Genomic DNA, 14,597 nt, shown 5'->3' with positions numbered 1-14,597 from the left:
CACGAATGCTTGATATGCGACCCATTTAGTCGCAGGCATTCCATGTAATAAGAACCCCGAGAGGTTCCTACACGAATGCTTGATATGCGACCCATTTAGTCGTAGGCATTCCATGAAATAAGAACCCCGAGAGGTTCATACACGAATGCCCGATACGCGACCTGTTTAGTCGTAACCATTCCATGAGTTAAGAACCCTGAGAGATTCGCACAACAAAACAAACCTCGAGAGGTTTGTGCATTTATTTGAACCCCGTAAGGTTCATACATCAGTGCAAACTCCGAGAAGTTCATGCATCAATTAGAACCTCACAAGGTTCATAAAAACCCCGATAGGTTCATACACCGATGAAAACCCCGCGAGGTCCATGCATCAATATGAACCACGAGCGGTTCACACATCCAAAAGAATCCCGCGAGATTCACATTTTTATTGTGCGATGGTCTTATAAGAAACCTGCGAGTTTAGATAACCAATCGAAAATGTGACGCACAACATGAATAAGGCATCATGATCTCCGACAAACGCGGGCTTGGACTATTTTTAGTTCTCCAGCACAGAGTAAGCTATACTGAAGAACTAGGGGCATGTGTTATAGGCATAAATATACCCTCCCCGCGAGAAAGACTTGTCTATAGAGAACTCGCTGTATTGAAGGTGGCTCGCAATATTATAGTACTCGCAGTACCGAAAGAAAGGATCTCGCAATATTAACTTAAAGAGACCTCGCTATAGTAAGAAAGGCACACCTCGCATATTTGGTGAACTCGCAGTACTAATAGGGAAAGGTGCAAATACATACACCAATTAACGGAAGTCAACAGTCAAACATTTAAGGAGCATTCATGACAAACGTTACATATATTTATAACCGTTGTAATTAATTTGATTAATAAGCATATTATTGTTATTATTTTGTAACGGTCTCATTATGGCCATTATTTGTAACCGATGCCTACTACCTATAAGTAGGGGCTTCCCCCTCCATTCAAAGGGGGGCTGATCTGAATAAAGAAACAGAGCTAGAGTACTCTTTTCAACAGTGGATTAGGCAGGCCAAGCCCGAAGCTCCTGCTGAACCACTATATTTTTCTGTGTCTATTTTATACTATTCATAATACTCGCGTATATTATACACTATATTCTTTGAGTACTCGCTATTCTAAGGGAGTACTCGCATATCTATTTTTGGTATCCAAGTAGCCCTTGAATACTCGCACAAAACTGGTGTTGTCGAAATTTGCTCGACAACAAAAGTGATAAACACTGTCATGAAACTTGTGATATATTTTCTCTGAACGAACAACAATAAATATTTGTTTGATTGTGCTTTTAACTCTACTAAGCTTATTAGTAGGGAGATTAGGAAAATTATTAAGTATAGGATGATAGATGTTAAAGTGGATAAATTGAAGGGAGTGGATTTACATGTTAATGTAATTGCTAATTTCTAATCCAGTTGTTGCTTAGCCATTGAGAAGCTGCTTCTTGTAGCAGTTGGCTTTAGTTTGTACGTTTGCTTGTTTGAATGAAAAGTTTTCCTCTTTTTTTTTTTTTTGGTAATTGAAAAGTTTTCCTCTTATTAAAAAAAAATATGGTGTTATTTTTTCTCATCATTAGTAGACTCTTAGTAGTTAATGTGTATAGGACAATAAATTATTCTATTTAGATTTTATTTTTATTTTATTTTATTTTTTTGAAACAGAATTTAAATTTAATTTTTCATTCACCAAAAAAGTTATATAAGAGTAAATAAAATAGGTTAGTAAAGAGTTTTACCTCTAAAGTATTACAACTACTAAATTGTACTTTTAAAATTTTTTTGTTCCTCAAAAATTCTCTCGAACTACTTACACTACTAGACTTCTGTTAAATTTTATCTCATGTGACTAACAAAATATTGATGTAGCTAATGTGTTATAAATATATTAGCTCGACATGTGAAACTTAAATTTTTAAAAAATTATCAAGAGCAAAATAAATAAAAATAAATAATTTAAAATTTTCTTATTAATTGTTGAAAAGATTATAGATTTCTTAAATTTTAAAATAACTTTTTATTTTAAATTATACATGTAGCAATTAGGTATGAGAATTATGCCTGCGAGCGGGGGTTGACTTTCAAGGGTGGGTATGGGTTTAAAGATTCATACCCGAGTCGGAAACGGGGCGGGGGCGGGGGAAATAGATACCCGCCCCGATATGATATATGTATATAATTAAGTTTTAAAATCATAACTACTACAATTAAAATAACTTCATGTTTTAGGCTTTTTATTAATTATACTCTTTTTTTATTATTATTGTACACACTATTCCACTTAAGTTTATTGTTATACTAAGTTTTTATGATTATTTTTTTTCAATTCTCTTTCAAACATCATTTTTTTAAAAAAATATGTATGTAATGGGTACCCAATTGAAGTCCTTCTCCCGTCAGGTAATCCCCGCCCCGCCCCTGCTTTAATTTAAACGGGTATTGGGGCGGGTAGGTGTGTGAATTTAAGAAACGGGTATGGGATGAGGGAGCAATCCCCGCACCCGTCCCGTTTACATCCCTAGTAGCAAGTACAACAGTAGTTTATTAAAATTTTAACAAAATTATCTATTTAAAATTCAAAGTATACAATTTAGTAGTAGTACTAGTTGAGAGGAAAAAATCAATAATATCCTATACTTAATACATTGTAAAATCTTTAACTAACTTTTTTTCCCTGGTCAAAACTAATCAATTGATTTGCCTCTTCATTCTTGAAAGAAGATCTTACTTTATTTCAAATAATAATAATAATCAATTGATAACCTTATTCTGTCTCGTGTTTCCTTTGTTCCACACCAAACCAAAGACCTGATGTTGATGGTGTCGTTTTGTAAGTTTTCCAACCAAACAAACATTGCTCAAAGTATAAATAATTAAATGATAACTCAAACCTCAAATGGTTAGAACAAATAAAGCATATATAGATTGTTCTTCATCATAACATGACACAACAAGAAGAATAGAATTCTATTTTCTTTACTCTTTTTTCCTTTTTACATAATTTCATTTCATGTCCAACACTTCACTTACTCCGAAAGCCCCCCCAACAAAAAAGATCTTTCTTACTCAATTTTCTTCTCTGGTTGATACAACAATCTTAAAAGTGGCTACTTTGTTGTCATCGAACTCCCCCATTTTCAACAACCACTCATTGTTCATCGTTGAAAGGAAGAAAAAAAATTCAATTACATGGAAAACCCTTTTAAGTTTTGGATTGGCTTCTTGAAGCATTTCTTCTAGCACAGCATCCCACAAAATATATCATGGACTGCCATTTGATAACACAACAATAGGTAAGAAAAGTAAACTTAACTCAACTTGTCTATTATTGATCATTTGAATGTGAGTTGGGTGATTAGAAGAGAATAGCTTACCAAGACAAGAAAGAGGGCAACATTGAAGATTGCTACAACTCTCCACTCTGTTTTCATGTATTGTGCTACTCCAGCCCTGTAAAAACCATGAAGAAAGTAACAACATACATGAGGAATGTAACCATTGCAGATTACCAAAACATTACCCCCATTGATTTTGGCTGTTCTAATCCATGGCTAACAGAGATTGTGATGATGCTTACTTGCAAGAATCGCAATTGTAGCACTTGACTTGGCGAGAGTTCTTGTAGAATTTGCAGTCTTTGTTGGAACTTACTGGATGAAAACTTAAATCGTAGAATGAAGCATTTACAGCTGGATAACCACAGCTATAAACAATATGGTAAAAATGTCAGTTAAATTATGTCCTTTTAAAAATTTGACAATTATCACCTTTTTTTTTTCCTTAAACTTTTGAAAACACCCTTGTAGAGAAGTGAAGAGCTGATTACTAATTGCACATAAACAGAGATAGAAAAAGGTTACTTACTCAGAAGGTGGCCGACAGCAGCCGGCCTCGATAGGGGTCAGTTTTGCTGATTTGTATTGCTTAAGAGTCTACAACGAAGATGAAACATACGTTAAGCCAATATGACATGTTAAAAAGCAAGCAAGCACGAAACATAAAAATAGGAATTTCAACAAGTTGAGAGTAGAGCATACACCTTATACTTTTTCGACAGGTTATTGCAGTCTTCGGATTTCACAAGACATATCTTCAACTCCTTCCAATTATGTGTATTGTTCAACTGTAAAAAGATGACTAATATTTAATATCACGAAACGACTGCACGATAAAGATGATATTCAATCTTCAATATCTCTCATATTGCAAAATAAAATGTTCGCTTACCTGATTTAGAAACCAAGAACTGTAATCTTTAAGCTGATACTCCTTGTATCTGACAAACAAAGACAGCAATAATTTCTACCCATTACACCAATTTATGCATTAGATTATAATCAATTTTAAATGATTGTTGGCATGAAGCCCCATTCTTCAGACAATTTAGAAAGCTTGAAGCATGAAGCATTGTTACTTTTTCGTTACCTCAAACCATCCACACTATGACCGGAACCGTTGTTTGTTACAATGAACCTACAAGTGAATAAAGAGAGCTTATTTAACATCCGAAGTCCTTGATAGCTGAATGACACTCTTACTAATTCTCATTTTTTTGAAACTGAATTCCTAGCTTGAACAAAAGTCAGCTGTCTTGAATTCCCTGTCTCCAACCAGTTACTTCTCCATATTTTGATCATTGTTATTTTTTTTTTTCCATTTTGAGAAATATGTACTCTCTTCTATTCAATGTGAGGTTGGAGACAGGGTGACAGAGACATTAGATTTTATCTCTCCGCCTAATCCTATAATATCTCATAAACAAGAAACTATATCAATTGCTATGTTGATTCTCAAGAGGAACTCGAAAGTCAGATCAAATGGAAGCAAACAACATGCTCGACTGTTTGAGCTACCCCTCTTGAATACTCTTAGTAATAATTACAAAGTAGGAACAATATGGTTAGCAAGAGGAACAAGAAACTATAGCAATTGCTATTTTGGTATCAAAGGACTCAAACTTTAGGCCTTGTAAAAGCAAACACATGCTTGACAGTTTGAGCTACCCCTACTCCTAGTAATACTTATAAAGCAAGAACAATATAATCTAACACTGACGGTAGGGTAATATAACATCAGAATTCTCATCAGCACAGCATTAAGACACTCTCATTTCTTGCTGCATATAATCTTGGTGACACCTTTTATTGAGCATTGCCTATGACTTTCATCTGTCAACTGAACTTTTAAAAACTCTACTTGCAGTTAACACTTCCACTCTAACAAGATAATCATCTGAATGAGAATTAACTTAGAAGTGGAAATCATTGTTAGGCAACATTGATTGTTACTAATCAACATTAATGGAAACTTCAATAATGTGAAACAATGAAGTTTAGTAGAACAAGAGTACTTACGCCAACACTGTAAATACCAGAATTCCAATCAGTATGAAGCAGAGCATGATCAAATACTGCAAGTGAAAAGTCAAGGAAAGCCCAGAAAAGAAAAAAATAAATTTATACATACATAAGTACAAAATTACAGTCTTAATACCATAATGGCAAGGATACAATCCACAACAGTATGGAACTGTTCTTCAATGCGCCCAAGAAACCGATTATAGATCTATACACAGCCAAAAATGCAAAACCAAAACAGCTCACTTGTCTGTGTTTAGAGAATATATAATAATGGAAGTTAAAAAGAACTAAAAAGATTAAGCAACTTACACAAAAAAGATCACACCGCCGAGGCATAAGATTGGAAAAGTTAGGGACCTTCTACAGCCATCATGATGAGTGCTCATCCATATCCCAAATACCACCACAACCACTGATAAAAGCTGCTCAATGTTCATACATTACATACAAAGCATGTAAAAACCCAAAATGGAAAACTTAAAAAAACACCATACTTTGGTAAATATAAGTTGGAACAGCGTTTCATAAAGACCCTTTTACGCAAAGAGCTTAAAATAGAAAAGTGAGTGTACATTGCAGCATAACAGTTTGAACAATGAAGTTAGAAGTTCTTGAAAACTATTATCGATGCTATAACCTATAACAACAGCGGAGAAATAGCATGAACTGGAGTAATCAAAAGAAGGGTTTTGTACAGAAAATAAGATGAAGAAGAAAAAGAAAGAAAATACCATGGTTAAAAAATTGACCCATCTGATCACAAAGGTGCTGGTTCCAACACCCATTTTCTCTTCTACTCTTGTGGACCTCTCAGCGAAAGGAGACAGAGGTTGATAGAGAATGTCAGAGAGTTTTCTGGGCACACAGGTATCTTTTTTAAATAAATGAATGAATAAAAAAAAATGAGTTTTTTCTCCTGAAAGACACTTATTACAAAAGTGATGATGAAGCAGTTGGAGTCGAAGAAAAATAGAATGGCGAAGCTTTCTTTCTTTGGTGGGTAGTCAAGTGTTGGGTCAAATTTGGAGATGGAGTTGAGAAAGAAGGGTATTTTGGTGAAATGGTCAAATGAGCTGCGTTACATTGATTAGTAGCACATGGGAATGGGATTGGGCATGGCTCATGTTTTTTCCAAGGTTCACCATTGGACACGACACGACAAAGAATAACGGACACAGATTTAAAACCTTTTGCTTAGATCGGCCAGGTCTATAACTCTACTACTCTTCTATTATTATTCTTACCTATTTTTTAGCTCCTAAATTCGGTCAAAAACCATACCCCAAGAGACTCCAAGTCCAAACTAAACTAAAACTACAAGTCTAACTTATTTTGGCTTACAATTACAACATATACAATATTACTTCTATTACATATGATGACCTTATATTGTAATAATAGAGGCAAAAAAAAAAAGCAATGTGTAATAATATTCTCATAGGGACGCATGTTTATGCAAAATAAAATGACATATTTCATGAATGGTAAGGAAGACGTATTCACAAAACTATTGGGAGTTTTTTTTCAAAAAGTGTAAGCCTGTATCTACCTGATAAAACTTATAATTATCAACTTTTATCATAGAACAAAATTATGCCGAATTCAAGCTCACACTGAAAAAGATTATTGTTTAAGAAACTTGGTCATTGCTCATACCAATCTACCCAACTCGTTCTTGGCCTCTCTTTCCCAAATACCCAATTATTATTGCTATATCTAAATATCGAATTCTAATATTTTAATACAACCCTTAAAAATAGGGACACATACTCCCCAAATATAAAATAGTTATATATGAGATGCATTTTGAAGACTAAATACTTAAAAAGGAAAAAAAAATCTAAATACATCATACTAGTGTAGTATACAGTATGCATTCTGTTTTTTCTTTTTTTCTTTTTCAACAAAAAGACAATCTGCTGGATATTTGTATATATTGTATGATGCAATGCAAGTGTGTCAAATAAAGACTAATTACATCACTAAAGTTTTCATTACATGGTTAAAAAAAGAATATACAGATTCTGTCTACAGAATGAATCTTTAAAAGAAAGCAAAAATGATCCATTCTCCCCTTTGAAAACCCTTTTTTCTTTTCAACCTGTAAGTAAATAGTAAATATTCTTCAAAATAGCTGTGTCAAGAGTAATCTTTAAAGGAATTTGAACACTTCTGTAGTCTGAACTATTTCACTCTGTTGGTGCTTGTTAAAATTGCAGATTTCAACTCCTCTTTATCCAAGGACGTTTCAACGATGACCTACCAGTACCAAGTGTAAGAGCATTGATTCATTTAGTACTCGAAAATGAATTCGAATGGATTCAGATTTTCATTTTTAGCACATGGTATGGCAGTAATATCATGATCTAAAGCAGACTGGTGACATCTGACCAGTTCAGAAATTTTTTACCTCTTGTACTTTGTTTTCCGAACGTGCAAGTAATTTGTACTGATTCTCAAACATGGATGCCATGTAAACCTACAACAAGGTAAACTGTTAGTCTAAAACATACAGAAGATGCACTCGTTATAAGGTGAGTTGTAACACTTCACCGAAAAAAAAGATCACCACAATTTGTATAAAAATTCAAGCATTCATACCTGAAATGTTGGAGCTAAACCGGGACTAAGAAAAAACCGGCCTTTCGACACAGACTGAATGCCTTCAATTTGTTCCAACTCTTTGACAAGAGATTCCACATCAGCCCACTGTCAAAGTTCCAAATCAGATCTCTTTAAATCTGTGGATCTTCCAAATTTTCCAAAATGTGAAATAAGTCAAGTGTGTTCTTTAAACATTTTTTTTAGTATGTCCTCCTGCGGAACCTACGATTGGTGGGAGATAGGAATCTCTAGAAAAATTGCTAGATAGGTTCTTATGATGAAGAATTTAAACATGGGTGAATCATAGGTTTGGCCATTCAACTAACACCAATCTCAAAACACTTTGAAGCCATGACAAAGACTAACAAATTACTAGTTAAAGAAAAAAGTCAATAACCTCAGCATCTGCTTCAGCGGCTTCAAGTCTCCCATCCATGGGATCACGACCACCGACCACAGATTCTAAAGTCTCAACCAGTGGATCAGGCTGCCATATACAATATTAGCCTAATTTAGTAAACAAGAAAAAAAAAATTGGGTCTCTGCTCTCACATAGGATTTTAATAAGATAGAAAGGCAAAGACATGAAATACCATAATTTCCTTAAGGGATAAGAATATTCGATCAAGGGAATAATCCAACTGGTGAACTTTTGCCTCCACAATCTGAATCCAGAAAAATAATAGTTTGAGTCACAAGATTAATCAAAATAGTAATGAGCAAGGCAGAATTATCAGAGTTTTAGCTTAAACCAATCTATATGAACATACAATTATCTATTTGAAAGTGTGATACTGTTTAATTTTGACTAACCTGGCCAACTTTAAAGTATGCTGCAGGATCCAGTGTGGCATCCCATGATACTTCGGTCTGATGTATTAGTGCAGGCACTCCATCAACCTACATCAATATAGTTAAGAGAATTCAACGAAAAATATCTTGTGATTGAGAACCAGGATCTGCACTTATAATTCCATGTTCAGAAGTTGTTCATTCATTACCATTACAAGCCATTGAAATTTAAGGCAACATGGCACCCGCTGCCAATTTCATTTTCATTTGATAAAAAAGAAAGAGACTAATTGCATACAAAGCTCCTTGTGTAGAAATGGATTTACAAGACTAATGCAGTTGGGAAACCTTCCACTTACCTCCACAAAAATACCGAAATAAGTAATCTTCTTGATGCAGCATTTCACAACATCTCCAACTTGAAGGTTAGCCTGTCATGAGGTATATCAATACCATTGTCAAAATGTAAGACAGTTGTCATTAGTCAAAGATCAAATCAAAAGACAAATACATTAGATACATCCTCTAACCATTAAACTTTTCTTTTTCGCAACTAACTCTTCCTTCTCTCTTGGCTTTAGAGAAAATACAAGTTTTCCAGATTTTCTGTTGGCCAGCAGTACATTTACTTTGAGTCTCTGCAAAGCATTGATCTTATTTATGTCAGTAGAAGAGCAAAAAAATACAAATTAGCCAAAAAGCTCAGTAAACCAAGTCTTAAACACAAACTAATAACACTTGTGAAAACAGAGACAAGCTTTTGAAACCTGGCCAATGAATGATTGCAAGAATTTGATTTTCTCTTGATCATAAATCCTGAGAAGTTCTTCAACATTCATGTCTGATGAAATCTCTCCTCCAGTTTTCATATCAATATTGGGATCTAGGCTCTTATCAAGAAGAGGACTATTTTTTCCAGCCTCATAATTGCTAATAACTCCTAAACTTTGCCTGTACAATGATGGATCTAGACCCTTCCTTCTTAACCATGACTCAAATGCTAAGAATTTCCACTTGGAAGAAAGATTTCGGTATGGAAGAAATCCTATCAAAGAGCCAAAAGATACCTGTAAAAAATATATCTAGTTCATACAAGTTGTACCTTAGCCTACAAATGAAAAATACAAAGCAAAAGCAGCCTGTTCCAAAGCCTACTTTACTGCAAACGTATAGTATACTTACAACAAAGCCTCTACTGCTACAGCTTATGAGTTCCACCTCTCCTCTATCTCCCATTTTAACCAAATTTTCTGCTCTTGTCCAATCAGCATCTTCAAATCCCTACTCATAAGCATCCACAATTATTAGCCAACACAAAAACTCAAATATTAAGAAACCTATAGACATGAAACGCATAAACTTACCTCCATCGATGATTTAACAGGGAGATTCTCAAACTCATCAGGTTTCTTAACACTGTCCGGGCTTACTGACACATCCTTTGTAGTTTGGTCTAATCTATAAGTGCAAATGTCAGAGATAAAAAACTAGAATAAGAGTAATGGAAACAAACAAATATAAGGCATGACTACAATGCACCTTTTCGGTTTTCCTATTAGTGAAGCTTCCGCAGAGAAGTTGACACTGGAATCAACTGAACTCGTGGCTGGAGGAGGTTCCTTCTCTGTTATCTCCTCACTGGAACCTACAACACTCTGCTCATCTGGCTGCAATCCTTAGAAAATAATCCAAGCATAACATTAATTTGCAGCTTTATTAAAACAAACATTAAAGATCTATACCAACAAAAGATTCATCCTTACGAGTAGGTTTCTTCAATATCGAATGATCCTCCAATTCATTGCCAGTTCCAGTCAGTTCCAATGAACCTCTTGAGCTCTCATTTCCAATAGCATCAACAACACCAGACTCTACATAATCTGCATTAGTATGCTGCTGGATGGAACCTTCATCTACTTTCTTGACAGGCATTGCAGCAGGCTTCTTTAACAAAGTGAAATCGCTAAATCCATCGTTGAGCTCTTCCTTTTTCATTGTCAACTCCATATCACCAACTTCTTCAACATTTACATCATCAGAATTGTCTTCTTTCGAATCAACATTTTCATTGGCACTCATTGGTTCAGGCTTTCTTAACAGAGTCATGTCACTAAATCCCTCATCTTTTTTTTGCACATTCCCCATTGTCAATGACAAATTCGGTCTAAGTCTCAATCTAGATGGTTTATCTCCAACATCAGGCTCATTTAACATACTTGGTTTCCTCAAAATAACATTAGGAAGACTACGCCTAACACTATCAGCACCCTTCCTAACTGGCCGAATTGGTTTCTTAATCTCAGGTACAAATGCCTTATCATCATCATCATCTTTGAATTCAAAGCCTTTCTTAGGAACAGGTCTGACTAAATTCAAACCATCCAACGATTTTGAAGGCTGCCCATCATTAGACCAATCGATAGGAATCTCTTTCACGTCAGGCATTTTACCCTTGTTCTTGTGAAAAGTTTTCTCTATTTCAATATAACTAACATCTGGGTTTGCTTTCCTACCCAATATCTGAAATTAAAAAACAATAAATAAATAAAAGATAAGACTTTGAAAGAGCCCACTTCACCAAAAACACTCAAAAAAATCACGAGAGAAGAACAAAGAGAGAGAGAAAGGACCTTGGCAAGGGTGAGTTTAGGGTCCTCACCGAGCATGCGACCGAACTTGAGCTCCATTAGGTCCGAAGGGTCGAGTCTAGGCTCATCTTGAGAAGCACAAACTACAAACTTATTGGGGTATTTGGACAAAGAAAGGCCTTTTATAAGTCTTCTCGTCGTAATAAAGGGAAAAGAGTAAATGGGTGTCCGAGAAATTGAGAAAGAAGAAGAAGAAGTGGAAGCCATGGGAGAGGTAACAGTGAGAGCAAGACCGTCCATTATCTCAGAGATGTAACAAGCTTTAAGCTCATCAAACAGCTCTAAAAGAGCATTGGATTGGTGGGTTTTAATCTTCTTCTCAACTTGCTTTAGTATAAACGAGTTTCTGTGTAGGATTGAGGCACCAGTTCATGTGTGAATTTTCGAGATAGAAGAACAAACAGAGTGAGTGAAAAAGTTTTGGAGAGTAGAGAATCTCAACTCAATTCTATTATCCACCACAGATTCCGGTGACGTGGCACCTCTGTTCTTGTCTTCCTTAACACAATAAAATTGATTTTTCTTTTTGGGGGCTAATGAATATTTTGACTAATTAGAATTTTATGCCCTCTACAAATTACTTTAAATTATTGGGATTATTAGAGTTATAAATTTATTTTCAAAATCTAACATATATAAAAATTTAAGGAGCTTAATTTAATACATGTCAAAATTTGAAAGATATAATTTGGTAGATATTAAAATTTAAAGAGTATGATTTAGTAGGGGTGTACATCGGTCGGTTTGGTTGGGTTATAGTGTATTTTTATAAACCCAATATAAATGTCGAGTCGCAAATATTTAATTATAACCCGTTCAATAAAAAAAAAAAGTATAACCCGCCCAATGATTTTTGTTGGTTTGGTCGGGTTAACCCGTTTAAACCGATCTTTATTTTTTATTTATTTCATTAGTTTTTTGTGTTCATTAATTTGAAAAAATAGATGTATAATATATGCCTTTCAAAATTTAAATAGTTATAATTTAAATTAATGTTAAAAAAATAAATATGAATTGAATAAACATAAAAGTATTAAACAATATTTAGAAAAAAAAAAAAAATTGAATAAAAAAATATATACTCATATGTAAATAATATTAAAGTATAATTAAAATTATCAACTATAAATTCTAAATTTCAAAATAAACACTACAAAATACAAACTTTAAATAAATAGTTTAACTATTAAACGTAATTTATATATTATGTGTTATAAATATTAATAATTATGTGGATGTCCAAATCTTTTTATTTATTACTATTAATTGTAATCAACATTCCATTTTTCTTAGTTTCCCCCTTTTCTTAGTTTCTTAATATTTGACTCTTGTATTTGTATAAATAAGGGTTCACCCCATTGGAATAAACAACTAAGAAATTCTCATTCACTTTTTCTTTATCTCTTCATCTTCTTCTTCTTCTTCTTCTTTTCTTCTTACTTATTTTATATTATTCTATATTATTTTATAACACGTTATCAGTACAAGTCTCTGCCCAAGCTTCAAGCATGAGTCTCTGGCCAAGTCCCAATGTAAGTATCTTGTTAAAGTTCTTGAATTATTTTAAAGTCACGATACACTAAATATATATTTATATATATACTCATCTGACTGAAACAATTTCAAGAATGCTTTGTTTTCCTTTTTCTTTTTATCTACATATCTATATATTATATGTGTATATATATGTATATGTTTTTATATATTTATTATTGATTTCATATATATATATTATGTTCTTATCATTCATAATATTTACAATATATGTGTGTCTATGATATGATAGAGAAAATCTATATAAATTATACATATATCCAGAAGATTATGTATCCTCGATAAAATATTGCGTATATCCTCAAGATTATGCACCCTCGATGAAATATTGTATATATCCTGAAGATTATGCATCCTCAATAAAATCTTGCATATATCCTGAAGATTATGCAAACGTAATATTTATTATATAGTTGATGGATGTATAATGAAAGAGATGAATACATATTTATATATATGTTCTTGTATTTTTTGAAGACAATGAAAAGTAATCTAATATCGATATAGATTTTGACAAACATTTCCTGAAGTAAATGTTTTATATTTGTCGAAAAAAAATAATTGTATTTATGTGAATACAACTAAAGAATCATAAAAAATGATTATTATTATTGATGCAATTTTATAGAGAGTTTTGAATACCAAGAAAAAAAAAGAGAATGTTAAGAAAATTGCATTGAAACATCAAAGTTTAAGAATAACAATGAGCATGACTAATGTTATTTAAATACATGAGACATGTATTTATTGTTCATCATTCCCTGTAGAGAATGATACGAATTGAATTCAATTACTTTTAAAGATTGTTCGTATTAGTCATGTTATTATACATTGTTATTACTTGCAATGTTGGCAATTATTGCATGTGACATATATTAAAGATCAAATTTTGCATACATCTTGGAGATTATGCAAAAATTGTATTCATATAATCTTTGAAATATCGTAAAAGAAATTACTGAATAATTTTTTATATTTTTATGGATGAACAGTAATAAATTTTTAAGAAAATTATAGTAATGTTCTACTTGTTCAATGTCATTTCCCGAAGTGAATGTAATGATTTTAAATAATCGATGGTACTATTTACTACTCAAATATTTCTAGAAGGAAGTGAAAACAACCAAAAGATGAAATACCACACACAATCAAAGTGCATGAAATCTTTATATCATGTGTGGAATTAAATAATAGTAATCGCGTACCTGTAGTACAGACACACTTATAATCAAGATAAAAATATATTTGATTATTGAATAGAATATGAATTGTACATTTAGAATATTTAAATATCTTTCCTTGAAGAGAATGGATAGACATGAAATTCTATTCCAAAGAATATAGATTTCACATATATTGATAATGCCAGAAGTAAATTAGTATATACATATTTTATTATTTCTTGAAATCAATAGTTTCAAACTATTGCTGGTACAAGATATGTATATATACAGTTACTATTTAATTCAGTTTATATATTCCCAGAAGTGAATATATAATTTACTAATATTTGTTAGTGTTCCACTATAATCAAAGTGATAAAGAATCACAAAATGATTATTTGAAAAGCTTCCTGAAGAAGTCTTACATACAATTGCT

General features: G+C 32.9%; 2 protein-coding genes across 3 annotated transcripts; both read right to left on the bottom strand.

The window, feature by feature from the left end:
* Positions 1-2,937: 2,937 nt before the first annotated feature.
* Positions 2,938-6,649, bottom strand: LOC115717375 (tetraspanin-10). Of its 2 annotated transcripts, XM_030646343.2 has the most exons (11): positions 6,132-6,642; positions 5,710-5,822; positions 5,551-5,605; positions 5,395-5,450; positions 4,466-4,513; positions 4,268-4,316; positions 4,080-4,163; positions 3,905-3,972; positions 3,618-3,743; positions 3,415-3,490; positions 2,938-3,308 (listed from the first exon to the last, which is right to left on the bottom strand). In XM_030646343.2, exons 1-11 carry the CDS (start codon positions 6,183-6,185, stop codon positions 3,243-3,245), a joined length of 795 nt encoding a protein of 264 aa, XP_030502203.2. In that variant the 5' UTR covers positions 6,186-6,642; the 3' UTR covers positions 2,938-3,242. The 2 variants fall into 2 exon arrangements, with proteins under 2 accessions (XP_030502203.2, XP_060971584.1); XM_061115601.1 differs by lacking the exon at positions 4,466-4,513 and having other exon boundaries at positions 6,132-6,649.
* Positions 6,650-7,355: 706 nt separating this feature from the next.
* On the bottom strand, positions 7,356-11,942 carry LOC115716440 (uncharacterized). Its single transcript, XM_030645234.2, has 14 exons — positions 11,427-11,942; positions 10,560-11,316; positions 10,336-10,471; positions 10,161-10,254; positions 9,979-10,077; positions 9,564-9,863; positions 9,327-9,434; positions 9,156-9,227; positions 8,818-8,904; positions 8,598-8,669; positions 8,402-8,491; positions 8,002-8,109; positions 7,811-7,879; positions 7,356-7,659 (listed from the first exon to the last, which is right to left on the bottom strand). The coding sequence occupies exons 1-14, from the start codon at positions 11,682-11,684 to the stop codon at positions 7,585-7,587; spliced, it is 2,325 nt and encodes a 774-aa protein (XP_030501094.2). The 5' UTR covers positions 11,685-11,942; the 3' UTR covers positions 7,356-7,584.
* Positions 11,943-14,597: the final 2,655 nt, after the last annotated feature.

This window comes from Cannabis sativa, chromosome 5 (assembly GCF_029168945.1).
Source record: "Cannabis sativa cultivar Pink pepper isolate KNU-18-1 chromosome 5, ASM2916894v1, whole genome shotgun sequence".
Lineage (NCBI taxonomy): Eukaryota > Viridiplantae > Streptophyta > Magnoliopsida > Rosales > Cannabaceae > Cannabis > Cannabis sativa.
The sequence above is the reverse complement of the archived record's forward strand: the minus strand, read 5'-3'. Positions and strand labels throughout refer to the sequence as shown.

What these genes read in the sequence shown, in the direction of transcription:
- LOC115717375 (XM_030646343.2), bottom strand. Translation starts at nt 6,185, where the DNA reads ATGGGTGTTGGAACCAGCACCTTTGTGATCAGATGGGTCAATTTTTTA. An exon ending in ACCTGTCGAAAAAGTATAAG is followed by an intron (nt 3,973 to 4,079) that starts GTGTATGCTCTA and finishes TCTTCGTTGTAG; the next exon opens with ACTCTTAAGCAATACAAATC. An exon ending in TGCTGTCGGCCACCTTCTGA is followed by an intron (nt 3,744 to 3,904) that starts GTAAGTAACCTT and finishes TATTGTTTATAG; the next exon opens with CTGTGGTTATCCAGCTGTAA.
- LOC115716440 (XM_030645234.2), bottom strand. Translation starts at nt 11,684, where the DNA reads ATGGACGGTCTTGCTCTCACTGTTACCTCTCCCATGGCTTCCACTTCT. An exon ending in CGAAAAAGAAAAGTTTAATG is followed by an intron (nt 9,228 to 9,326) that starts GTTAGAGGATGT and finishes ACCTCATGACAG; the next exon opens with GCTAACCTTCAAGTTGGAGA. An exon ending in CCGCTGAAGCAGATGCTGAG is followed by an intron (nt 8,110 to 8,401) that starts GTTATTGACTTT and finishes GAACTTTGACAG; the next exon opens with TGGGCTGATGTGGAATCTCT.